The 25,345-nt window shown below is 32.9% G+C and overlaps 5 protein-coding genes across 6 annotated transcripts; 4 read left to right on the top strand and 1 right to left on the bottom strand.

Moving 5' to 3' along the window:
- The first annotated feature begins 1,802 nt into the window (after positions 1-1,802).
- On the top strand, positions 1,803-3,597 carry LOC112744547 (uncharacterized). The gene is made up of 2 exons (XM_025794212.3): positions 1,803-2,454; positions 3,016-3,597. Exons 1-2 carry the CDS (start codon positions 1,894-1,896, stop codon positions 3,577-3,579), a joined length of 1,125 nt encoding a protein of 374 aa, XP_025649997.1. The 5' UTR covers positions 1,803-1,893; the 3' UTR covers positions 3,580-3,597.
- A 1,135-nt stretch (positions 3,598-4,732) lies between these two features.
- Positions 4,733-6,912, top strand: LOC112744545 (BAG family molecular chaperone regulator 8, chloroplastic). 2 transcript variants are annotated; one of them, XM_025794210.3, is made up of 3 exons: positions 4,733-5,435; positions 5,555-6,391; positions 6,663-6,912. In XM_025794210.3, exons 1-2 carry the CDS (start codon positions 4,818-4,820, stop codon positions 6,386-6,388), a joined length of 1,452 nt encoding a protein of 483 aa, XP_025649995.1. In that variant the 5' UTR covers positions 4,733-4,817; the 3' UTR covers positions 6,389-6,391; positions 6,663-6,912. The 2 variants fall into 2 exon arrangements, with proteins under 2 accessions (XP_025649995.1, XP_025649994.1); XM_025794209.3 differs by lacking the exon at positions 6,663-6,912 and having other exon boundaries at positions 5,555-6,602.
- A 209-nt stretch (positions 6,913-7,121) lies between these two features.
- On the bottom strand, positions 7,122-8,336 carry LOC112744546 (uncharacterized). The gene is made up of 2 exons (XM_025794211.3): positions 7,935-8,336; positions 7,122-7,377 (listed from the first exon to the last, which is right to left on the bottom strand). The coding sequence occupies exon 1, from the start codon at positions 8,234-8,236 to the stop codon at positions 7,952-7,954; it is 285 nt and encodes a 94-aa protein (XP_025649996.1). The 5' UTR covers positions 8,237-8,336; the 3' UTR covers positions 7,122-7,377; positions 7,935-7,951.
- Positions 8,337-9,336: 1,000 nt separating this feature from the next.
- Positions 9,337-15,416, top strand: LOC112744544 (probable galacturonosyltransferase 14). Its single transcript, XM_025794208.3, has 6 exons — positions 9,337-10,361; positions 11,244-11,299; positions 11,389-11,544; positions 12,284-12,874; positions 13,578-13,880; positions 14,375-15,416. The coding sequence occupies exons 1-6, from the start codon at positions 10,151-10,153 to the stop codon at positions 14,657-14,659; spliced, it is 1,602 nt and encodes a 533-aa protein (XP_025649993.1). The 5' UTR covers positions 9,337-10,150; the 3' UTR covers positions 14,660-15,416.
- Positions 15,417-21,522: 6,106 nt separating this feature from the next.
- On the top strand, positions 21,523-25,080 carry LOC112744543 (membrane-anchored ubiquitin-fold protein 2). The gene is made up of 5 exons (XM_025794207.3): positions 21,523-22,145; positions 22,610-22,913; positions 23,770-23,934; positions 24,581-24,671; positions 24,771-25,080. Exons 2-4 carry the CDS (start codon positions 22,781-22,783, stop codon positions 24,634-24,636), a joined length of 354 nt encoding a protein of 117 aa, XP_025649992.1. The 5' UTR covers positions 21,523-22,145; positions 22,610-22,780; the 3' UTR covers positions 24,637-24,671; positions 24,771-25,080.
- The last annotated feature ends 265 nt before the right edge of the window (positions 25,081-25,345 follow it).

The following is a 25,345-nucleotide window of genomic DNA, read 5'->3' as shown; positions in this document are numbered from 1 at the left end:
CGATTGCCTTTAATACCCCTCATTTCGTAGTATACCTGATAAAAGTAAACAGATGACCTTTAATACCAGGATATGTTTCTTTTTTTTGAATTTTAGGTAAGTTCGCTGCATTCCCCACGAACTCCATAATATTAGTAGAGTTCTCCTAACCCCGGATTCTGACGGACTCAAATTTGTAAACTTTACAATGGTCAATGACAACCATCATCATCGTCTTCAGAGTACATATAATAAGTAGTATCTTTTTGGGGAAATAATGTTTTTTTAATTTATAATAGAAAAAAAAATCCTTTTTAAGTATGGTTTATTCATGTGTATCTGTGTATTTCTAGAGACGATGATAGTGGTTGCCATTGCCGCCGGCGAGGAAGAAGTCATGCTTGTTGTCTATGTATTTTTGTGTACTCCTATGTACTCTTGGGCTAAGTTTGTTTCTAGGGACAGAACACTGAGACAGGAACACAAAGACCCAAAATCATGTTTGACAGATGAGACATGTACAGAGACATTGTGTCCAAAGATACTGAATTAGTGTATTTTGTGTCCATCTTGACAGGAAGGACACAGAGACACAACTTATTTTTTATTTTTCTTTCATTATTCTTGTTAATTTTTTATAATTATATTTTTTTATTATTATATTTTTCTTCTCAAATTTTTTGAATGAAAAAAAATGATATTTCATAATTTGTTCTAGTTTATCACCAAATAGAATACAAGAATACAAAATTTTGTGTCTCTATCCTTTGTGTCTTGTTCCTTGTCTTATCCTGGTCTCACATCCAAACGTGGCCCTAGAGACGACGATAATGGTTTAAGAATTTGAACTTCGTTCTCAGCAATTATTTATGGGAATTTGGAGTGAAGTTTGTCGGGAGGTGCGGCAAACTTATTAAGGGTGAGCATGGGTAGCGAGTACACGATTATCCGTCAGAACCAATTAAATTGGTTCGGGAATCAACGGGTAATCGAGTCCGACCCGAACGAAACTAATGCCTCTCTCTAGTAATTGGTTCGGATAACGGTTTTGGGGGTGCGGAACCCAAACCAACCCGTGGACCCGACCATATATTAATGAAATAAAAAAATTTTTAATAAAAAAAAACTTGACAAGTGAATTTTTACCTATCATTAATCCATCATACAATAATATACATATATGCTTTTTACCATAGTGGTTAAAACCGGATTAAATTAATCGATTCGACCCAAAAATCAATAAATTAAATTTTAAATTGATTTAATCTAGTATTTTGACCGTTTAAATAAAAGAATCGATCAAAATCAATGAGAATCGATATAAACCAGACAAAATTAGTTAGAACTGGTTACAATTAATAAAAATTTTTTTTCTTAAATTTAAATTTGGGTCTTCTTACGAGGAGGAGTGTTAGGAAGTCAGCAAATTTTATGATTTGTTGTCATTAATTAATTATTATTAGTGTTTTAATTATGTGAGATTTCATCTAATAGTATAAAATTACTTACTTTTCTTTCGCTCGTTAAGTGCCGACCAAATTTTATTATGAATGCAGCTGAGCTACTTTTCATTACATTTATCATTTATTTTAAATATATAATATATACAAATTAAATTATATTTATAAAATTTATATTTATTATTATAATTTAAATGGTTCAACCAATAATATATGATAGTAAAGTTGATATATAAGAATCATTAGATGATTTAACTAAATTTTTATCTAACGACTTTTCGATATCAATTTTACGTGAAGTCGATTTCCCCTTAATTTTCACCGATTAAACCAATAAATTAATAAACTAGTAGTAGTTCTATCACCGATTCGTTTTTGAGAATTATGCTTATTACTGATGATCTTGATCATGGGAAATGCTTCCTAACGTGTTTTCTAGACAACCATTTTCTACATGTTTATGTTTTCGTCCTCCATAACCAAACCCCTTACCCCTTTCTATTCTTATGCAAACGAAATTGAAATCCCTAATCATAACAAAATCCTTAGCATCATCATAGCCATAGCCATGGACTACACCACTTGGCCTGAATTTCAGCATGCCCAAACCCAAACCCCAACACTACCCTCTTCATCTTCATTATATTCATACTCATACCCTCCTCTTCCATCTTCATCATCGTACACCGCCAATTTCGTCCCTTACCCTCAAAACCCTAACCCTCCTTCTTCAATTCCTCCCAACACTGTTTTAGAACCTGTGGTCAACCCTCCGGGTGTTGATTCCTATGTTCCTCCATTGCCATTGCCAACAACCCAAGTTGTTGGTGGTCCTGAACAACTTCTTCCCCAAAATTACTCATACACCCAAACCCAAACCCAAATTGTGGGTAATGACCCTAATTCGTTGGTGGCTTCTTCTGGGTACTACTATGATCCCAATGCTCAAAATTGGGGTGATACTGCTGGAGGAGCTGTTATACAATATGGTTCTGACCCTCTTGCTTATGGAGATGTAAGTGGGTATCTCTTTTCTGCGTAAAAGTTTCAATTTTTGTGATTTTCTGTTCTTTGGTTAGTGTATTTTTTGGTAAATGACAATGGTTGTAGAAGGAAAGTTATCGGTAGTGGTGGAAACGAAATGTGATTATTGTGATACTTCATTGTCAAGCAATTTGAAATTTGAGTTAGCAATTTAAGAAGAAAAACAAAATGATTGTGATTGTGATAAAGGGATTGATGGTGTTTTGGAATGCTGTGGAAATGGTGGGAAATGTTTGTTCAGGAATCATAGAATTCCATTTGATGTTCAAAATGAAATTGAATACATCAGCTATGATGTCCTCGTTTGATGGCATTTCTGAAAGTGATTAGGTTGCAGATTATCTATTGAAATTTTATTGTAATGTATGCTTCATGGAAAGAGAAGAGAACGATGATACTGTGGAATTGTGAAATTCAGCGATAGAATGCAATGGGAAGTAGTTATATGTGTGCAACTATGCATATCATTGTTAATTGCATTGTGTATTATTATTGGTTTGAATGTAGAGATAATGCATACAACCCATTTCAGGTGATCTCTATGGCATCAAATGGCACAGAACAGTTGGCTGTTGCAAATACTAATCCCGCTGCATGGTGGACCAATACAGCTATGCAAGTTCAAGCACAACCTCTTGGCAATAATAAATGGAAGCAGCTGCTGAAGAAGAAACCTAAAACTGTGAATGTTCAACCTGCATATTGCGAAGTTTGCAAGATAGATTGCACCAGCAAAGAGGTATTGGATCAACATAAATTAGGAAAGAAGCACAAGAAGAACGTAGAGAAACTAAGAGAATTATTAAGACCACCCCAGCCACAAGTCCATCCACCGGCCGATGGGTCATCTAATCCGGTTATAGGGCCACAATTGTGGAATAAGTGTAAGAGGAAATCAATTGAAACTCCAGAGAATCTGGAGAAAAAGAAGAAGAAAGTTCTCGAAGGAGGAGCAGCGGCCGCAGCAGTTAAAGTATGTTCTATATGTAATGTGGTATGTAATAGTGAAACAGTTTATAATTTCCACCTTCGCGGACAAAAGCATGCTGCCATGTTGAAGAAAGCATCTGAAAATATACTATCCAATGGAAAATGAATTTTTGTTAGTTACTCACTGGAACATTACTTGTCTTTCTTGTGACATTATTTTACAGCGTATTCAGCATTTGAGCAATAGCCTAAAGTTTTATAGAGGTTGATCAAATACTTTGCCTTCATTGTTTGAACTATATAATCTGGAAGGTCATAATCTTTTACTGCCATTGTATATTCATCAGTAGAGCCAAATGAATAATACTTGCATGGCAATGTAAAAAGAATGTGAAAACAAAGAAAAATGATCTTAAATTTATTTAACTAAGGCCAAATTTACTGCTTCTCTTTTTAGGAAAATCAGCATCTTCTGTCCTTTTACACTTCTTTCCTGGATTCCACTGCTAGCTTGAAAGAACAAACTGGACTAGCAATATATGAGCCGGCATATCATATTCTCTTTTCTCTTCTGGTTTGTTGCTGTAGTTTGAAAACTTATGAGCAAAGTTAAACTGGATTAAGTATTGTGAACCTTTAATCCTTTCTGCAACTAAGTTGAATTAGAAGAAAATGCACTTTTACACATGATGCTGTAACTGAGAGAGTAGACCCACAGACCAAAAAGAATAGAAAAGAAAAAAGCATGAGCATTGAGTAGACACCAATTTCCCTATCATCATATCATATTCTCTCAACCATATGTAGGCATCTTTTTTCTCCAACCTCGAGATTCCACACGTCAAAAAATTATTGCCAATTTCTGTTTATCTCATCTTATTGGTATTAGTTAGCAATATGATTAAAAAACTGTTATTTTGCATTGTGTAAATCTCTAAATTGAAAAGAAACTTTTCCCTTTTAGATTAATTTTGATATAAACCACAAATAGCATAATGATTAATTTTGATAAAAACCAAAACATCATAATTTTTAAATAAATAAAAAAACCACTCATAATTTTTAAAATACTAAATGAACAAGTTATCAATTCTTAAATTATTAGACTAATTTGATTGAATTTAGTTAATAAAATAAATTAGTAATGTAGCGTTATCCAGTTTATTTATAACACTAGTTTTTTTATAAAAAAAAAGTTATTAGAGAGAATAAGAAGATATGTAGTATTATTAATTATTGGAATTGACCTAAATACCCAAATAAGGCAATGAGTGAGTGAATGACTAAAATGTCCTTATGTCCCCCCCAAAACACCTTTACACTACACCACCTCAGTCCTCAGAGAATCAGTGTCACAGCCACCTTCTGAAGCTGAAGCTGGAGGTCTCTTACTCACAACACTGAATGGCCTCTCCCTACTACAACCACCACCACCACCACCATCACCAACCTCCTCCTCCTCCTCCTCCTCCTTCTTGCACTCATTGCTGCTGCAACCCCCCCACAGCCACCTACACCTACACTTGCTGCACCACCTCACCACCACCCCCACCACCACAACCACAAGATCACCTTCTCCAAGCCATTTCTTCACTCCTCTCTCATCAACAACAACCACCCCACCACCACCCCACTATCATTCCCCACTACCGCTCCCATTTCCCCAAATCCCATAACAACATCCTCACTCACCAACCTCAACCTCAACCTCAACCTCATTCCTCCATCTCTTCTCTCCTCCACCGCATCGAGTCCCTCGAATCCTCCCTCACTCACCACTCCCTCTCTTCCTCTTCTTCTTCATCACTCTCTCTCCGACATGCTGCAGCGCGTGTCATCCAAACCCATTTCCGCTCCTACCTCGTTCGCAGATCGAGAACCCTAAGGGGCCTCAAGCGCCTCGCTCTCATCAAGTCTACCTTCACTTCCCTCGAATCCTCCCTTTCCCACAATACCCACTTCGATTTTGTTGCTCTCTCCCACAAAGTTGTCAACTTGCTTCTCCAGCTCGATTCCATTGAGGTAAACCAATCTTGGGTCTTCTTTCTGTGTTCTCTTTTTTTTTTTTTTTGGTTAATAGTTCCCCCTTTTATGTTAATAGTAGGGATAGATTAAGATTATTGATTTTGTTGTTCTTGAAGGGTTGTGATCCGATGATTGTGGATGGGAAGAGATCAATTAGTAGGGATTTGGTTCAGTTTCTGGATTCAATCGAAGGGGTAGCAGTGAAGAAGCATACACGTTGTGTCAAGGCTGCAAAGAGCGGCAGGGGTTGTCAGAGAGTGAACAAACCTAGAGATTCAGGTGATGATGATGAGAGGAGGAAGCTCTTGCAGAATTTGAGGGGCAGGGTTGAGAGAATTAGCAGATTGTGTAAGCTTTCCGAAACCAATGAAGGAGATTTAGAGCATGATCATGGTGATGGTGTTGGTGGTAACTATGATTATAATTACGATGATGCTGATGGTTATGGTGATGGAGTTGCCAATGTTGTAGTGCCACCTAAGAAAAATGGAGTCTTTGTTGTTCAGAAACAAGGAGTCCAACCTAGGGTGAAGAAAAGTGTGAAGTTTGCAGAGAATGGGAAGATCTGTGAGGTGTATAGCGGCAGCAGTGCTTCTTACGAACCGGATCTAAGTGAAGATGTGGCTTGCTTGGATGGAAGTTCATCTAGTGATTATGACCAAGGAGAGGTTTTTGAGATTGTTGGTAATGCAGCTGAAGATGTCGCCGTGGATTCTTCTCAGGGTGCTGAGGATGATGAAGAAGAAGCAGCCTTGGTGGAAAATGGAGGACCGTCACGTAGCAGTGATGATGGCAGAAGGAACCCTAATATAAGGGGGATAAAAAATAATGGCAGAAATGTAGTGAATCAGGGGCACCAAGAGAGAATTCTGTTCTCTGCTCCAATGCCTGTTAAGATGGAAAATAAAGCTGAGTTGATGAAGAGTAAAGGTGTGAGTTTTTTTACGTGAAAGGTAACAAACAACTTGATCATGTTAGAGCCGTAAATCCAATTTGAGTGTGTACTTGTTTAATTTGTATTCTAGATTATTTGATTAGACCCAGATTGTTAGAGCTCATTTCGTTTTTGTGTAAACGATTTTTGGTTCTGTAAATGGACATGTGATGTTCAACGTCAATTTTTTTAGTTATGTAGTTTATTTAATATTATCAGTTGTTTTCTAAGGTATTCTCTTCTTTCTCAATGTTAGTGGCAGTGACATGATTCCTTCCTATTTCAAACAGGAATGGTGATTTATGCCCAAGTTTCCGATTGAGCATAAAGGGGAACTGAGTGATGAGAATGCAATTGATATTCATATAGAAATAGAATTGAACTGAACCTAAGCATGCATTTGTTTGAAAGCAAAACTGATTGTGCAGCAGCTTGGCCTAATATTTGAACTAAATGCATTATAGGTTTGGTACTTTTTCCTGGCATTATATTTCATAATGATTTCTCAGTCATAATATTATTTTGAGATTAGTAGGAATACATGGCAGGTGAAAGATACAAAGAAAATTGATCAAGGTGATGTGGTTTTATTCTTGGTTGTTTCATCCTCACAAGTTATGATTTATGACTTTATGAATGCCAATCATTTTCTTATGCGCTCGTCCTTATGAGTAACTAATACAGTTGAGTTACCAATACTCTGTCTCCATCTATTGTTCATGAAGCAAATGATAAATTAATTGTTCAAGTTAAATGGAAAATGGAACTTTCAATAGTAATAAAATTATAATTTTAGTGACAAACCAACTAATGATTTACTCATTCTAACAACTCATCAATGGTTTCACAATTATTAATAGTGAAGATTACTACCTCAACTTTATAATCACATACATAAACTTAGATACTATAGAATTCTCAAAAGATTTGCACTTCCAAAGGCAAGTAATCACACATGTCTGATGTGTCCTCTTGTCAGCAGAAAATAAGAGCCATCCTCGGAACCTGCAATAATTCCAATAGTGATGGGGTAAATACAGCATACTATCAATAATCACACTACGGTTGGGAATGTTTTAACATACAATGATAATTCATCATGATTTTTCCAAACATGTTTTGGGAAAAAAATCATCAATTGATGCAATCTGAAATGGGATCATGCTATAGGTCTATAGCTATAAGCAACCATGTATTTGACTGATTAGTGAGTACTGAGTACAATTACAAAAGACATATGAACACAAAATTCTCTTTTAGTAACCAAATCACTTAAACCCTAATCCTAAAACCTCTTCTAGGAACCAAACAAGAACTACATTCCACACATTACATAGCACATACACCCAAAAGAATAATAATTTTATATAAACAACACCAGATAATAATAAAAACTTTCAAAAAGGCACTAAATTGAGCAACAATTATTCCAAATTTATCCAGAACCAACACTAGTAAGACTCACATAGTAAGAACCCAATCAAACACCATAAAATCGAAAACCCGCGAATATTCCCAAGAAAAGCAGCAAAATTGAATTAATACAGGTTGGGATTACATACCCGTAGTGGACTAGGGTTTAAGCAGGCGTTTTAGGGTTTTGGAGCTCCATGACGCTCCTGAGTGGAGGGGCGTATAGAGAGTACACAACGGACTGTCGTTTTGCAACCTCGAGCTGAGACTTTCCGTCGGAGAAAGCAGTGGAAATGGAAGATGCGTCGGAGAGGGCGCGGTTGTCGCGAAACGCATCGATGGTGCGTCGTTTCATGTATTCCCTAATGTTATAATCTGGGAAGGTTCGAGCTACTCGTATCAGCGAACGGAAAAGAGAGAGAATTTCTTGTCGTGAAGGTGCCACACTCATCGCCACACACTCTCTTTCTCTCTCTCTCTAGCTCAGCTTTCTCTCTCTAGTTTTTCTTTCTCTCTCTGTGGGGAAGAAGGAGATAGCGTGGAAGTGTAGAGCTGCTGTAGAAAAAAACCCAAAAGAAAAGTTTTGGGTCCAAAACAATTATTGACCCAAATTATTTTAAGCCCCAGACAATTTTTTTTTAAAAAAATTACCAAAGGGTTTGTGAACCAAAAAGAGAATTTAGAAGCTGAAAATAGTAAAATACAAATACCTCTCAATTGACAACCAAAAAAAATACCTCTCAATTGTTAATTATTTTTTAATTATGTTATGTCTATAAAAAATTAGTCATTAATTAATTATATATAAATATATATTTGGCATTTGTAAATATATATTTGGTGTTTATAACTGATTTAGTGATTTTTTTTTGTTTAACTAGTAATATTTTTTTATATATATGGTCAAGTTTGGTAGCTTTATGCTTATTGCTCCTAAATTGGAGAGGCCTAAATTTGGCACTATGTGGCTTATTCAGCTACTATCCATCTTCTTATGTACATGTTTTATAAACACACAAAATTCACGTTACACCAAGTATTAAAACTACACTTTTTATCTTTTTATATTGGGTTAATAGTAATATTTTTCATAATTATGAATGATTGAAGTGTTAATCTCAAATATGACATCGTTTAATTTAGAATATAAAAATCGGATCCTTCAATTTTAGTTTCAAAAAAATTAAAAATCTTAAATACAAAAATTAAACTCTCTTATTTTATTTTTTTATAATTTTAAAAAAATATCAAAAATTATAATATTAATATATCACTTATCTCACTCTCATATGAAAAAAAAAAAAAAAAGGATTGTAAATTTGTAACAAATTAGTGCATGACGCATGTGATAGAGTTGTTGCATTCCATTTACTGTTGTAGGCAGTAAGTAACCCCAAGATTCCACTTGCACAAAAATGAATAATCCCAAAATTGTTAACCATTACATTCTCCTACATAATGCTATCCACATAATCCCTAAAGATAGGGGGGAAAACAATCTAAATTTGGCTCCAAAGATTATAATCATCATGCTTCCTACTCCCTAATCTCAAGGTCAAACCACCCACCTCATACCTCTCTCTTTCTCTCTCTATCACCAACACGCTTTTGAGTTTTGAGTCATAAGGTTTTTCCATTTTCTTTTTTATTTTTCCCATAAAATTATAAAAATGTCCCGGAAAACGAAATTATAGATCGGACCAATGAAAAGGCCACCCACAACAATCTGAGAATAATTAATTAAAAATAAATAAAAAAAACGAAGTAAACAGAAACTAAGAAATCAATCAACCAGCAAAACGAAAGAAAAAAGAAAAATAATTAAAAAAAAACACACCACAGATTTTCTCTCTCTTCCCTTTTCTCTTTCTCTCTTTCTCTCTCTCTCTCTCTCTCTCTGTTCTTTGATCCATGGGAGAGGAACTTCAACCTCATCGACAGAACCCAACACAGAAGAAGAAAACGAACCTCCCCCTTGATTATTGATTCTTCACCATCGATTCAAGGGATCGATTTGGCAACAAATACCCCCAAAACCCCCCAATGCGGTCTTCTAGAAGACCTCATAAGGAGAAGAAGAAGAAGAAAAACCCGAACTTTTCAGATTCCACCACTACCCAGATTGGGGAAGCCCCGATCCGAACCCGATCTCTCGTTCGCGGAACAGATTACATGCTTTGGCGCATTTGGGTCCTGCGGCGTTGGATCTGATGCTGTGGCGCGTTTTGACGCCATCTCAAACGGTGTCGTTTTCGTCTCTTCCTCTTTCTTCTTCTTTCGTTATTGTTTCTGCTTCTGCTTCTGCGTTTTGGCGAGGGTGTAGTAGGGTTGGTGCTGTGGTGGGGCTGCATCAGCATAGAGGACGATGCAGCTTCACTTCTCGCCTAGCATGAGAAGCATCACGATATCGAGCAGCAATGGGTTCAGTGCATTGATGAAGATCAAGGTCGCGGCTCGCCACATCTCTTATCGAACCCTTTTCCACACAATACTCATACTCGCATTCTTGTTGCCCTTTGTCTTCATTCTCACGGCTCTTGTCACCCTTGAAGGTGTCAACAAGTGCTCCTCATTTGGTACCCCTTTTAATCCTAAATCCCACCTTATTCTTATATTTCATACATTCTTAATGTTGTTTTTGTTTAGTTTGTTTTGTTTTTAATATAGATGTAGATCTTGATTTTGAGGTTTACCTGTGTTGATATATGTGTTGTCTTAATTTAATATATTGAGGGATGGATCATGGATTTAATTTGAATAAAAAAACGGTTGCCAAATATGCGGATTTAGCTCCTCTAAGGTGCACACATTCATAGAAGTTAGAGAGGGGTTAAGCATACTTGGATCAAATAAGTGATTTAGGATTTGGTTTCCTTGGATGATGGATTTATTTCAGGTTGTGTTTGGATTAAGGTTATTTTAGGTTCTGAATAGCTTGGAATGAAAATGTTCATGGAAAAAAAGAGTTGCCAAATATGCGGATTTGGATCGTTTGAAGTGCACAAATTGATCAAGTGAGTCAGTGAGGGGCTAAGCATCCTCGGATGAAATAAGTGATTTAGGATTTTGTTTCTTTTTGTAAGCAAGTGATATTTTGGGATGCTAGTTTATTTATTGAAGGTACTAGATAGTTCACGAGTGCCCCTTTGATTTAGGATCTGAAGCTGAAGTGTGGTCAGTTGATTTTTGCCATTTAGGCATTTCATATGGAGGGAATTTTTCTCCCACTTTGAATATTGATGAAATCTGTAGTGAGGTGTTGATTCTGTCATGTGAGGAATTAATATTTCCTTGTGTGTTTTTTTAGCTGAAAAACCACTAATGAATGAAAACATTGTGGGGCAATATTTGCCGTGTTTAGTCTCTGGTATTTCATGTTTGTCAGTTAGGTGATTATAGATGTTCATTATTTTCTGGTAATTTTAGAATGCTTATTTTTTCAATGTTTTGTGCTCCAGATTGTTTAGGTAGGCGGTTGGGACCAAGGCTTCTTGGTAGGGTTGATGATTCAGGGGTAATAAATTTTATCATCATGACTTCTAAAGATTTTATTAAGGCACTACTATCTGAACTCTCATGGTGATAATATTTATGGTTCTGCAGAGACTGGTTAGAGATTTTTACAAGATTCTTAACGAAGTTAAGACTGGGGAAATCCCACCTGATCTAAACCTGCCAGATTCTTTTGATCAATTGGTTGCTGATATGAAGAACAATCAATACGATGCCAATACTTTTGCATTTATGTTAAGGGGAATGGTAAGCTGCTTGTTACATTAACATAAAGTATGTCTTTCTTGGTTATGTTTAATATATACATAAGACGTTAACAAAGTGTAGGGTTCAAGGCACAGGATCTTTTAAGAGGGGTGTTACTTTTTAGATATGATGAGGTGTGAGGGTTTGGAAACTTGTTTCATGTATTATTTTGTTTGTTCTTACCTTATGTATGGAGGATCTCTTGTCCTCCTTGATCTTTTTACTATCCTCCTTTTCTTAATAAAATTTCCTCTAGGACACTTGAAAAAGACAAAAAAATTAGACTTCCTGTCATTTAATTATGAAGAAGTTAAAATTCAATGACGTGCTGTTTTCATATTAAGGTTTATACTTTATCTTATAATAATAATTGGGATGTTTTTTCCATTCTTTTTCTAACATGTGATGGTGCTCCTAAATATTTATTTGTATGCAGTTGGCAAAAATTTGTTGACCTAATTTGTCATTACTGTTTTGTAATGATGTCATTTTGCAACCTTAACTACACATGAATGATATTCATTTATGCATCTCTATCAGGAGTTCAAAAAACTATATGCGCATATCCAATATTGGTGTGTGATTTTTGCTGGGGATCTCTGCATCTTTAATTTATCTCAAATAGCTCAGTCACATTTGTTTATGTTAAATTGCTAGATATCACAGTCCTTATGCTGAAATTTATAATAAATGACATTTATATTGATTTTTTGTCACAATGTAATGCTTTTTGAGACAGATGGAGAAATTTGAGAGAGAAATCAGAGAGTCTAAATTTGCAGAGCTAATGAATAAGCATTTTGCAGCAAGTTCTATCCCTAAAGGGATCCATTGTCTCTCTTTGCGTTTGACTGATGAATATTCATCAAATGCCCATGCACGCAAGCAACTGCCTCCTCCGGAGTTGCTTCCTTTATTGTCCGACAACTCTTACCACCATTTTATTCTGTCAACTGATAACATCTTGGCTGCTTCAGTAGTTGTCACTTCTACTGTCCAGTCGTCTCTGAATCCCGAGAAGATAGTCTTCCATGTGATTACTGATAAGAAAACTTATGCGGGTATGCACTCTTGGTTTGCACTAAATCCTGCCAACCCTGCTATAGTCGAAGTCAAAGGTGTTCACCAATTCGAGTGGTTGACTAGAGAAAACATTCCAGTACTTGAAGCTGTAGAAAATCAAAATGGGATCAGGAATTACTATCATGGGAACCATGTTGCTGGAGCAAATCTCAGTGACACCAATCCGCGTAAATTTGCATCTAAACTGCAGGCTAGAAGTCCAAAATACATATCTTTGCTCAACCATCTGCGCATATACTTACCAGAGGTAAGTTGTATTGAACAATTATCCCCTTTTTTATTTTCTTTTTCTATCTTCCTATCTATCCTTCTAATTGTTCAGGAAACTTTCAACTTTTTATGTAAAGTTTTTATGTAGAATATAATATATATTTTATGAGAATGAAAGATAAAGAAGTGATAAATCGACTATAGAAATGATTGTATGCTTGATCACTCCCAATTGAATATTTATATTTAAAATTTTGCATCGTCAGTTTATGAGAATGTAATATTGATGAACTGAATTAGTTGTGGGAAAAGTGCTTCTGGGGACAGAATGCCACTTTTTTACGCAAATTAAGTACATGAAGTAAGCATTGAAACCATCAACTGAAAAATAAAAATGATGTAGAATAATTTGAAGTGAAATGTTGGTCTATCCTGCATTCCTACCCAAACAAGTTTGTGGGAATTTCTAGATGATAAAGTAAGAACATAAACCATGAAACTGTGGAGGGATGTGGACTGTTCCCACTCATACCTGCTAGTATTGCTTGGCAAGTAGTAATTGTTAATTGGACTTGTGAAGCATTTACATTGCTTTCATCAGCATTTACAGCTAAAGATTGCCAATTTTTACTCAAAACATTTGAAGATTGAGAAAACGTTCTTATTCTTGTCTCTTTTCTTTCAAAAACATAAATTGTTTTTCAATAGACTTGTGCTGATTATGTTTGTGTGTCAATCAGCTTTTCCCAAACCTCGATAAGGTGGTCTTTTTGGATGATGATGTGGTGATTCAGCGTGACTTGTCTCCACTTTGGGAAATTGACTTACAGGGAAAAGTTAACGGAGCTGTGGAAACTTGCAGAGGTGATGATGAGTGGGTAATGTCTAAGCATTTCAGAAACTACTTCAATTTTTCCCATCCCCTCATTGCGAAGAATTTGGATCCTGATGAGTGTGCATGGGCTTATGGGATGAATATCTTTGATTTGCGTGCATGGAGAAAGACAAATATAAGAGAGACATATCATTCTTGGCTGCGAGAGGTAGAAATCCATATTCCTCTAGCTAATACAACCTCAGTTTATCTAAGTTTAATTTCTTTTCATTAGTTTAAAAGTCATACTAAATTTGTGCATTTTAAATTAATGCTGTGTGGCATGAAATCGAGTGGCTTAAACATTGTGTCTAAATTGTTAAGTTAGAACATAGATGACCTTTTTCCTTATTTGGCTTTTTTGCCTTTACATCACTGATCAAAACTATGTGCCAACATGCAACCCTTCTCAAACATTTACCAAGGTTCTACCCTAATGTTCAGTGTGGCATTTTTTCCACGTTAAGGTGGATAGGCTCAAGCCAACGCAGAGTGAATGTGAAAAACTAAAATTGAAAAAATGCCTTGCTGCCGAATAGGGGAAGTACTTATGCAAAATAGTTTGAGAGGTGTGGCATATTGGTAATGGTTTCGATGGTTCTTTTGGTCTTCAAATTTTCTTTTTTTCCAAGTAAGATATTATTAAAAGTTTCCCTATGACAGAATCTGAAGTCAAACCTGACAATGTGGAAGCTTGGAACACTGCCCCCTGCTTTGATCGCATTTAAAGGTCATGTTCACCCGATTGATCCGTCTTGGCACATGCTAGGCTTGGGTTATCAGAACAATACCAATGTTGAGCATGTTAAAAAGGCTGCTGTCATTCACTATAATGGCCAGTCAAAACCATGGTTGCAAATTGGCTTTGAACATCTACGGCCGTTCTGGACCAAGTATGTCAATTATTCAAATGATTTTGTTAGGAACTGTCATATCCTGGAATCGTAATTCGTCGATAAGGAGCAATATGGTTTGTGTACAAAAGTGAAATATGAATGGGGCAAGTAATACAGGTTTCATCGAAAATTTTTGCAGCTTGAGATTTTCTTCAAGATAGAGTTTTGAGAAGACAAAATAGAAACATTTGGCTAAGAGAGCGAAACCTATCAAAAACATTATTTTGGGTGGGATTGCTGCCACCACCCCCTACCATTTTTGCAGATACAAATTTCCATCCCTGCTGCATTGGCCTTTGAATCAGTTTCGAGTTGTGAACTTGTGACATAGACATGCGTACTCTATTTTTTGTTGGTGAAAAGGATACTATTATTGGTCTTCTATGGGATTATATATAGCAAAAGATCCCATAGTTGAAAATTGCAGAATAAACTGAATGCTGGAGAAGATTAAAAGAAAAAAGGTCAGAGGCTGGTTTCATCAAATAGTTGGTGTTGAAAACAAAAGAAGTGCTATTAGGACAGTTAATTTGTGAGCCCTCCTCCAACCCAATTAGTGTTAGCCTTTTTCCCCTTCATTTTTTTAGTTTCTTAATTTTTGTTAGTACAAATTTTTACCCTTCACCTATTTTGTGATTTGATAATCATGATGATGGTGGAAAATTCTAGAATTAGTTCTTGAGATGATGATGATGGCTTTGATAAGGATCCATTGAATTGGGGAACTGTCTGTAGGATATATATTGTTATTCGTTGTGTACGATTACCAGACATTGGAAATGTGCAGAAAATTCTTTATTCCTCTTCTACTTCCTTTGCAAATTTCAATTCCTTGATCATAATCTTTCTCTCTTCATTTTGGTACCTTCTTGTTCTCACAATTTTGTTGCTCTTCATAATGGTTCAAATGTCAAAGACACATAACGAGTAAGGGTAAAAGGAAGATTGTTGTTTTTATAATAAAAAAATCAAAAGAACAAAAAAGCATATGTTCTTTACAAATTTAATGAAAATCTTTACGCTTCCTCCAAAAGGAAATCTTGAAGCAACAATTGAGTTGTTTCCGTGTGCTTTTAAAGTCATAAGTTTAAGTCGTGAAAACAGTTACTGATGTAATTATCAGGTTAGGTTATATATATTCCACTCTTTAGATGTGGTCTTTTCTCAAACTCTGCATTTCAAGTATTTGAAATTTAAAGGTAATTTTATTCGGGCATCTTCTAGCGATAGCAGCTCTATATACTAACATATGGTAGTTCGACATTGGAATGTTCAATTCGATCTTATTAAGCGTGGAGCTAACAGTGTTGCTGATTCGCTTGCCAAAGCTGGTGCAAGGATAGAAGAGATTACCTGGTGTGGTTAGAGATTAGAGACTGACGCTAGACCATCTCTTCTAGAGAGACATTGCTAAAGTTTTTTAGCTTTCTTTCTCTTATCGTCTTTTGATTCTTGTTTAATTTATCCAGACACCAACAAAATATGATAGAAAAAGCTTGGGCATTTTCTAGTTGTAAAATTTAAGAAGCTACAATTATATTGGTTAAAAATAAAGTGAGTAATACGGAGAAAAAAGAAAAATCTTAATACCATATCTTTTGTGGGTGGAATTAAAGACAATGCTTTTTTCTTTTGTCAGATGGATTAGACAATCCCCAATTCTAGGTATCTCAAATGGATTAGACAACTTCTAATTCTAGGTACAACACACATCCACACACTCTTCACATACTTACCAATATTTTTTCTCCTCAATTGCAGTTGGTAGGAGTTGAATCCAAAACCTTTGAGATAGAGAAGGAACGAAATGTCGTATGAGTTAAGGTTTATTGGCGTGACAATGCTTAAATCGCCCTTGGTGCAAGTGTAGGTGCCTTTGTTTTGTTTTGTTTTGTTTTGATTTTAGGTCAATAATAGTGGCTGATTTGTCACAATCAGTTGTTAATTATGTCAATTAGTTTTCAATATCCCATTTTTAATTTTTCCTATATGATGACTTTGCTTATAGCTTTGCTTTTCTCTTTCTTTTATTCTTGTCTCCATTTGTGATGACTATAAAGTATAAACTCATGGAAGAAGAGGTCTTCTTTTTTCCCCCTCCACATGTATTTCAAGTTTCAACCTTATTACTATTAAAATTTATAAGTATGAAAGTGAAATAATAATAGAAAATTAATTGACTGGCTTAAAAAATATAATCAGGGGATAACAAATAATTAATAACTCATTTGTGATACTGACATCAAATAATAATAGCACCGTTACATATATTTATATCTATACTTTTATATTATATATTATGAAAAGGATTTATGCTAATTTTTTCAAATACTCTTCATTATATATAATCTATAAAAAAATTTCCAAATTATAAATCACCTAGCATATCAACTAACTCTATTTCTATTATCAACTAGTGGTCATGTTGGTAGAGAGATTCTTTCTGGTAGAGATTGTACTATCTTGAATTGACATGGTTGAAATTTTAAATAATTATAAAATAAAATATGAGAGAATAATCTTGTATTCTTGTGCATTGTCTTGCTAAGTTGGTGATGACATGAATTCCATTTACAACTATTCTGATGTATTATTATTATTCATAGCACCCAACAGCAAAATTTCATCTCACTGAGTCTGTGATCTCTTCAAAGTGCATGAAGGATCTTATATCTTGAGACTTTGGGAATAAAATATTATTATGGACCTTACATTTTATTAGGGCCCCTTTTTCCATTTTTCTACTTTGGAATTTCATAATTTATCAATAATTTGGCTTAGTGATTAAAAATTAACAAGTGCTACATAGTTGTGCCCCCCTTTAATAAAGAATTTATTCTTCCGAAAATCTTAGAATAAAGTGATAAATAAATTTTTTAAATTTATATTTTGAATAGATTAATCTTCAAAAAATATTAAAAAAATATTTTATAATAATAAACGTAAATAAATTAATTTAAATTAAGATTTTTTATTTTAATTAGAGGAATTAATTTAAAAATAATGTGTTCATATTTATTATTTTAAAAAATTTTATTAATATTTTTTTAAAAAAAATATTCTATACAAAATATAAATTTTCAGAAATTTATTCATCACCTTACTCAAAATCTTAATATAAACCATATCAACAGTTTTCCGGACTTCGAAAACTTGAAATTCCAATTTCACAAGAATTTTTGTTATAAAGATTAAACATGCATGATTCTCGTAAATCAATTTTTTATTAAAAAAATTGCATGGGCTCCACACTAATTAACTCTACCCTGATTGAAATATGTCTCGTATTGATTCAATGAATATTAGTAAAATAGTTACATAATATTTTTCAGGAAGAACCTCCATAAATCATGATAGATGATATTTATAAAATGAAAAATGATAATTGCGTATTTTAAATAGGTGTTTAGTTCTTATATACTTATTTAAACACCAATCTAAATACACAACTATCATAATATAATTATGATCAAGTAAGAAGTCAAAATAAATTTCTAAATTTTAATTAATTAGTTAAATTAGTCTCCCAAATTTATACTCAATTAAATCAGTCCTTCATATTCGTCCTCATATTTTTCACTTATTTGTGGAGAATTTATTTATATTTAGAAAAAATTTTTAAACTCTACAAACTATGGTTACATTTTAAATTTATTATCATATTTTAAATCCTCACAAATAAAGCGAAATCAATGAAAAACAAACAAATTCAACAAATAAAGAATATATATATATATATATATATATATATATATATATATATATATATAAGAATTGTAGGCTAAAAATATATTTAGTAAAAAATTGAAAAAAAAATTTGATTGAATAAATTTAAAAAAATCAATTTAACTAACAAATAAAATACAAAAGACTATTTTATCCTTTGTCTTCCATATGAATGATCATTTCTCATAAATACTATGTAATGGACCACAAGAAATAATGTAGGATCAATGTGGTATATGAAGAATCTGTTTGATGCTGTACATTTGTAACTCTTATCTTGTAATAGGTCCCACATATTGTACAGAATTTAGAGTGTCAGCTATCATGAGATAAGGACTATTGTCTATTATTGTCCCAAAGGCCAAAGGGTTTGTCATAATTTCAAGTTTTATCATTTCATCTTTATTTGTTTGTAATAACATTGGCTGCTTTCTAACACTGTTTTTGTGTCCTTGCATTGGACTAGTCTTTTGTACACATTCACATTTCTAATATCTTACACAATATATCAAATTAGATTCTCCATATGCTCAGGGGTGAGAATAGATTCTCACATGTCAAAATTTTATTATGTGATCATTTTAATTATTAATCAAGAAAATAAATAAAAAATTTAATTATTTTATTAGTCTCTATAATTTTATCAAAATTTTAATTAAGTTTTTATATTTTTTTTAATTTTTTACACTATTTTTAATTTTGTAATTAAATTATTTTTATATAAAAAATATTAAAATTAACTGAATATTTTTTTCAAAATACATACGATCAAAGATCTAGGTAGGTTTTTAATTATGAATACCTTCAATTTGCAAAAAAATATTCAGTAAACTCTAACATTTTTTATACTATAAATAACCTAATTATAAAATTAAAAATAATATAAGAACTCAATTAAAAAAATATATATAAAGACCTAATTGAAAATTTAATAAAACTACAAGGACCAATAAAATGATTAAACCTAAATAAAATAATACCTATGCAATATCTAATTTATAGTAAAATTTGATATTACTTGTAGGAAAATAATTAAACTAAGTTAGACCAAGCTTATAACTTATTATAGGTGCCAATGAGGTATAGCTCAAATGGCATAATCTCCCCATACTCAATTAAGAGATTACGGATTCGAATCTCCTATCAGCCTGACCTTAGCCTGATTTAAGGCCTATAATTTTAAATAAGTTTTAAATTGTGACCTAAGATTCAAAATTTAAAAGAAAACAAAAATGTTTAAAATGTCAAATAAACATTATAGACCGGTGGTAATTATGTGTGCTACATATTGAAAGGTCCAAAAATTGAAAATTCACAATCCATTCCTCCTATGTTTGTACAAAATAATTATGTTTATATTATTAGATTTTAATAAGTCCAAGCCGGCCTAAATTGGCCTAATAGGCTTCTTAACAAACCTAAATATAAAGCTAATTAGGCTAATAAATAATTTGAATATGATTTTAACTTTTAGAAGGTTAAACCTAGCTAGACCCCAGATCCCAATAAGCTAAATGATCTATTTTCCAACCCTAACCATATCAGAAGATTAATTTCATTAATCATATATTAAATTCATAATCCTATATCTATTTATCTATCTCATCTCAATAGTTATAAGAATAATATTATATATCCAAATATTTTTGTTAATTAAATTTTATTAAATTAGTTTAATATTAACAAAAATTAATTATAAATAATATTATTTCAAATTTTATTATTTAATTTGATTAAACTTAATTTATAAAAAAATTAAATGTATATAACATTACTCTAATTATAATATTCACATAAATACATAATATCTATACATCTCATGTTAAAAGGGCATTATTGAATGAACAATTTATACATTATATTTTTTTTCCTTTGAAAGAAATAACTGAGATGTTCCAATTATAAATAGAACGTTTTATGTTTTTTTTCGTTAAATTATCTAAAGTTTGACTAAATGGACCAGATACGTATTTGGTGCATTGGGAAGTCAAATTTGAGTTTTAAAAAAATGGTAACCGATAAGGGTTCCTAACATTCAAATCATTCAAGAACTTGAGTTTAGATATTGGTAAATCTAATCATGCTTAATTGCTTATGTGCAAAATGATCCTTTTTCTATACAAAAAATAATCCATTAAATTAATAGCACAAACAATATGTAGTGGTAACGTCAAGTTACAATTGCTACATAATCATGCGGCAATTCTATATTTTTATATATACTTTTTGTCTAAAAAATTATTAAATGGATTAACAAGTAACAACCTAGTTTTTTTTTTTATAGTATTTTTCGGTTTGACAGGTCAAGAAATAATCTATTACAGATCTGAGTTCTATTTAAAGATTTATCGCTGATTAATGGATTGTTACATATACAAAATAGAATTTAAACCTTAAATACTTACTTAAGTAGACGAATGAGATAACTATCCGATCAATCTAAATTGGTTCAATTTAGGTTTATTTATACTAAAAGTGGCACATACATGTTTGTACTACAAGTAAATATGAACAAAAATGTTATGAAAAGAAGGAAAAAGTTAAGGAAATGCTATTAAATGTTCAGGTTTAAATCACTCTCAGCTGCGTTGCCTTTTCATGGGGATACCCATTATTGAGAAAATTTATTTATAGTAGTATTTTTATATTTTATAGCCATCACAAACATTTTGTTATATGAAAAGGAATAGTTAAAACTTGAAAAGACACCAGACTAGTTAAGATTTTTCTTTTCAGCTAAATGTAAGGACTTTAAAATTGATATCATCTAATATACTTTTTCCCTTTATTGTCCTATTTACAATTTACAATATATGTATATAAAGTTTTAATGTAAAATATTTTATATAGTACATATAATTAATTAATTATCACCGTTTCTAGTTCTATCAGAAAATTAAATAGTGGTCCAGTGACATAATTTTTGAGATTATTATACTAAAAATTGAATACTTAATAATTTCACTATATACAATTGAGCAAAATTAAGAGCCTAATTTTCATGTATCATTCAATCAAATTTATTCTATTTGATAACGTTCAAATAGAGCATGTGATCTACATAATTAGATGGTCACCCAATTGAACTTTAATGTTAGAAAATAATTTGGATTATTTTACAAAACTAAAATACCAAAAAAACGTTATTTTGACGAAATAAATAAAATAATTATTCCCATACCAAAGATTGTTAAAACTTTTCTAGATTGACATACAAAATTCAATCTCATAAAAATTAATGATATGACTCAGTTTGGAAATGAAACATTTGACCGTTCATTAATTATTAATTCCAAAATTATACGATATCTATTTTTTCTATTTATGTCTCAACAATAAACCACACAAAATCTTATTTGATCTTGTTAGATTATGTTCATGAAATATGTAATGATATGATACTAACTAACTTCTCCATTTTCATTTTCATTTTCATTTTCAATTTCCATTTCCACAGCCATCGGAAGGGACAAGGAGACATTTGACCATGGATTTATTATAAGACTTTGAAAACTCCGAAGCAGCCTCGTTCCTTGTTCTTGTTAACAAAAAAATTCACCTTTTTTTTCTTCTCAAATTTTAATGCTACTGTATTAATTATTAATATTATTAATTATAATTATTGTTGCACAAAATAAAACACAAGGCACACACTTTTTCTCAAAGAAAAGAAAGCATCCACTTTCTCTTCTTCTTCTTCCACCTGGTTCTTCTGAAAACAAAGTTTTTGTGAGTGCCTCAATTATCATCATCACCCAGATCAGTGCCGTAAGACCCTACTCATAAGCAACCATAAAGTCTTCAACTTTCAGGTTTTCTTATACCCTTTGTTGTTCTGTTCTGTTGTTCTAATCCTGACCCAGTTGAAAAATTGAAACTTTGATATGATTTTTTTAGTTTGATGCATACCCTTTTGGGGATTGGATCTATTTTTTTCTTTTTTTGCTATAACTGTTTTTGGATTCCTTCCTGTTGAATTTTTTCATGATGCTTTTCCCTTTTGAGCTTAGTTGTTGGATTTCAATCATTTTATTCTGTTTTATCTTCATTTATTTGTTTTTCTCCCTTGGATGGACCCTGCTCAATTATTGCTAATTTTTCTTCATTCATATTCTTATGCTTTGATTTTTTTATTATTTGTTTTGAACCTTCAAATTTTACTTATTTTATCTTAGTATGAGTGGTTTCCTGTATCAGATTCTGCATGTTTTGTGGTTGTGGATATGTCCCTGAGAGAACTCTCACTCAAACTTTATTTTTCCCCCTTTTGTGTCAGATTTTGCAGAGCACTCATAGACTCTTGAGTGAAATCCTGGTTATATTCATGAGTGGAACAACTCAATTGAAGTGATTCACTTAAAAGTTTCTTACCCTAGTCTCTGAGGTACTCACAACTGAAGCTATTGGATTTTTCTAGTTTCAACAAAGTTCCTTAGATCTCTTGGTCATGGCTGGGAATCAAGATCAGTTGGAGATCAAGTTTAGGTTAATTGATGGTTCTGATATTGGCCCCAAAAGTTTTCCTGCTGCCACTAGTATTGCAACATTGAAAGAAAGTATTGTTGCTCAGTGGCCAAAAGGTCAGTGTTGCGTTGTTATCTTTTTTCAAATTTTTTCGGTATTCCTGATATTATCTAACTTATCAATGGTGAGAACTGAGAAATTGTTGTACAAAGGAGGGATCAACCTGCAGATTCTTGTGTATAGATATATTGAACACACCTGTGTACTAATCTTTCATTTTGATCACTTCCTTTTATTAAAGGTAGCTTACCTTCAGAAATTATTGGAAGCTTTGAGTTACACATCATTCACTTCATAGAAAGGGGTTCTGTTGGAGTTCATGATTTGTGAAAAAGAACACATGTTTTAGGCTCTCATTTTCAGTATGTAACAATAAAACGTTGAAAATCATTTTGTATATATGCCTTGTTCAGTAGTTTCTTCTTAAAGTTTGTTTGTTCTTAACCTTATCCAATGATGTCTTGCTTGTTTCATTTAGCATTAGTACCTTTTGATTTGCCACTTACAAGGAGACATTTATATGCTATCTATTTCACTAAATTTATACACTGGCGTTTTCTCAAAAACTTTAATTGTTCTTATTATTATGTAGTAATTTTTCAAGTGTATATCTGTAGCTATTAGCTAAGTGTCCGTGCCATTGTTTACTGCGTATCTCGTTTGATGTGAGTACATTTTTATATACTACCTCTGAGATCCATGCTTACCAGTTCTGTACTGGCTCAAACTTGCTTGTAGATAAGATATGATGAAAGTTATTTGCTCTAGAATAATACCGAAGCATTAAATTTCATTTTTCTGTCATACATGCAAATGTTTATATTCTTGGTTCAATATATTATGGACTAGACGCTAAACTTTTTGCCGGACCTTTAATTGATGTGTGGAATCTGTTGTGTTTCTGTTTTTAAGATAAGGAGAACGGACCAAGGACGGTAAAAGATGTGAAGCTAATTAGTGCAGGAAAAATATTGGAGAACAACAAAACAGTTGGGGAATGCCAGAGCCCATTATGCGATGCACCCGATACAGTTACAACGATGCATGTGGTTGTGCAACCACCAACTATGGAAAAAGGTATAATATTTGTTTCGAGGCATTGGCATAAGCTACTTGTATAGATGTCTGTTTTACTAATTAACTGCTTCACCAAAATGATATGCTTTAATTTCCTTTTAATTGGAGCCGGTGGAACATGCTGTTATGTTTTTTCTTGTTGATGGACATAGCTTATTTTGGGATTTTTTACTTGTCTCTTATCACTTCATGTATGTAATTCTTTAGCTGGTAAATATTTTTGGGTTACCAAAAGTGAGATATCATTCTATGACTTAATTATCTTAGAGAAGCCATCACTTTGTGTTTGCATTAACAATTATATTATACCCCACTTTGCTACGACTATGTTTGGTCGAAGGTAAAAAGTAGGGTGAAGATTTTTATTGGTGAGAATGATGAGTAACACATGAAACTCACCCTATCAATTTTCACCTCATTTTTGTTCTCCAACCAAACAACTCTGGTGCCAAATGCTATTTAAATGGATCAAACTGCTGCTGTTCTGTTTGAGGAATTGTTAATTGATTTCATATTGGTGCCTTCTTCATTCACTTATTTCTGGTTACATCTTTTATGAAAATTAATTTTGGTGCTTTACCTAATACCTTAAATCCTAAACTCTCCACCCTCTTATACTTAATTGTTTTTTCATCTCCTGTGACAGATAAGAAACCACCAAATGACGAAAAGCAACAGAAATGTGTTTGTGTTATTTTATAGCATCCAGGTTCAACAGAAGATGTCATCTTTCTTAGGTGGTTAATTAGGACATATGCTTCATCATTACATATAATCTATGTGTGACTTTCAGAGATTTACAAATTCTTTGGTTGAATGTTTTGTTCTTACCACAGATAAAGAGTACTCAACTTGGCGACTATCGCAAAGCTACTTGTTCCAAGACTTGTCTGCATGCGGCCGACCGGCCGTAAATTTCTTACACAGTTTTCATAGGAGATGGTTTTGTATTTTTGTTGCTGGTCTCAGCATATAGGTGTTGCCTCACTCAGTCACTTGGTATAGTTGTTGATTGAAAATGAACACTCTCTACCAGCTTGTCATCGTGTCCCACACATATATATATTTTGAAATTCTTCTTTTGATGCCTGTGTCTGATGCAAAAGAAAAAATGAAAAAAAAGAAAAAGAAAAATTCAAACTTGAACTTGTTGAATATTTGAATGTGCTTTTTAATTTGGTACTCTTGTATAGCAGTTGAGACAGAAATAGTGCTTTTACTACTACAGTACTAATCCTAAAAAATATGGTGGTTTGAAGCTTGATTCCCCTTGGCCTTCAACTCTAGGGTGTTTGGTTGAGGGAGAAAAACAGGATGAAAATCTCTATTTATAAATTCCATGTATAATAGCACACGTGGAAATGGAATGGAGAGGCTTATGACTTATGAGGTGTTGCATTTGTTTTGCAAT

Source organism: Arachis hypogaea, chromosome 14 (assembly GCF_003086295.3).
Source record: "Arachis hypogaea cultivar Tifrunner chromosome 14, arahy.Tifrunner.gnm2.J5K5, whole genome shotgun sequence".
NCBI classification, from domain to species: Eukaryota; Viridiplantae; Streptophyta; class Magnoliopsida; order Fabales; family Fabaceae; genus Arachis; species Arachis hypogaea.
The sequence above is the reverse complement of the archived record's forward strand: the minus strand, read 5'-3'. Positions and strand labels throughout refer to the sequence as shown.

Coding starts and splice junctions, on each gene's coding strand:
- LOC112744547 (XM_025794212.3), top strand. CDS start 1,894: ATGTTTATGTTTTCGTCCTCCATAACCAAACCCCTTACCCCTTTCTAT. Junction 2,455..3,015: donor ACCCTCTTGCTTATGGAGAT/GTAAGTGGGTAT, acceptor AACCCATTTCAG/GTGATCTCTATGGCATCAAA.
- LOC112744545 (XM_025794210.3), top strand. CDS start 4,818: ATGGCCTCTCCCTACTACAACCACCACCACCACCACCATCACCAACCT. Junction 5,436..5,554: donor TCCAGCTCGATTCCATTGAG/GTAAACCAATCT, acceptor TTGTTCTTGAAG/GGTTGTGATCCGATGATTGT.
- LOC112744546 (XM_025794211.3), bottom strand. CDS start 8,236: ATGAGTGTGGCACCTTCACGACAAGAAATTCTCTCTCTTTTCCGTTCG.
- LOC112744544 (XM_025794208.3), top strand. CDS start 10,151: ATGCAGCTTCACTTCTCGCCTAGCATGAGAAGCATCACGATATCGAGC. Junction 12,875..13,577: donor TGCGCATATACTTACCAGAG/GTAAGTTGTATT, acceptor TGTGTCAATCAG/CTTTTCCCAAACCTCGATAA. Junction 13,881..14,374: donor ATCATTCTTGGCTGCGAGAG/GTAGAAATCCAT, acceptor TCCCTATGACAG/AATCTGAAGTCAAACCTGAC.
- LOC112744543 (XM_025794207.3), top strand. CDS start 22,781: ATGGCTGGGAATCAAGATCAGTTGGAGATCAAGTTTAGGTTAATTGAT. Junction 22,914..23,769: donor TGTTGCTCAGTGGCCAAAAG/GTCAGTGTTGCG, acceptor TCTGTTTTTAAG/ATAAGGAGAACGGACCAAGG. Junction 23,935..24,580: donor ACCACCAACTATGGAAAAAG/GTATAATATTTG, acceptor CTCCTGTGACAG/ATAAGAAACCACCAAATGAC.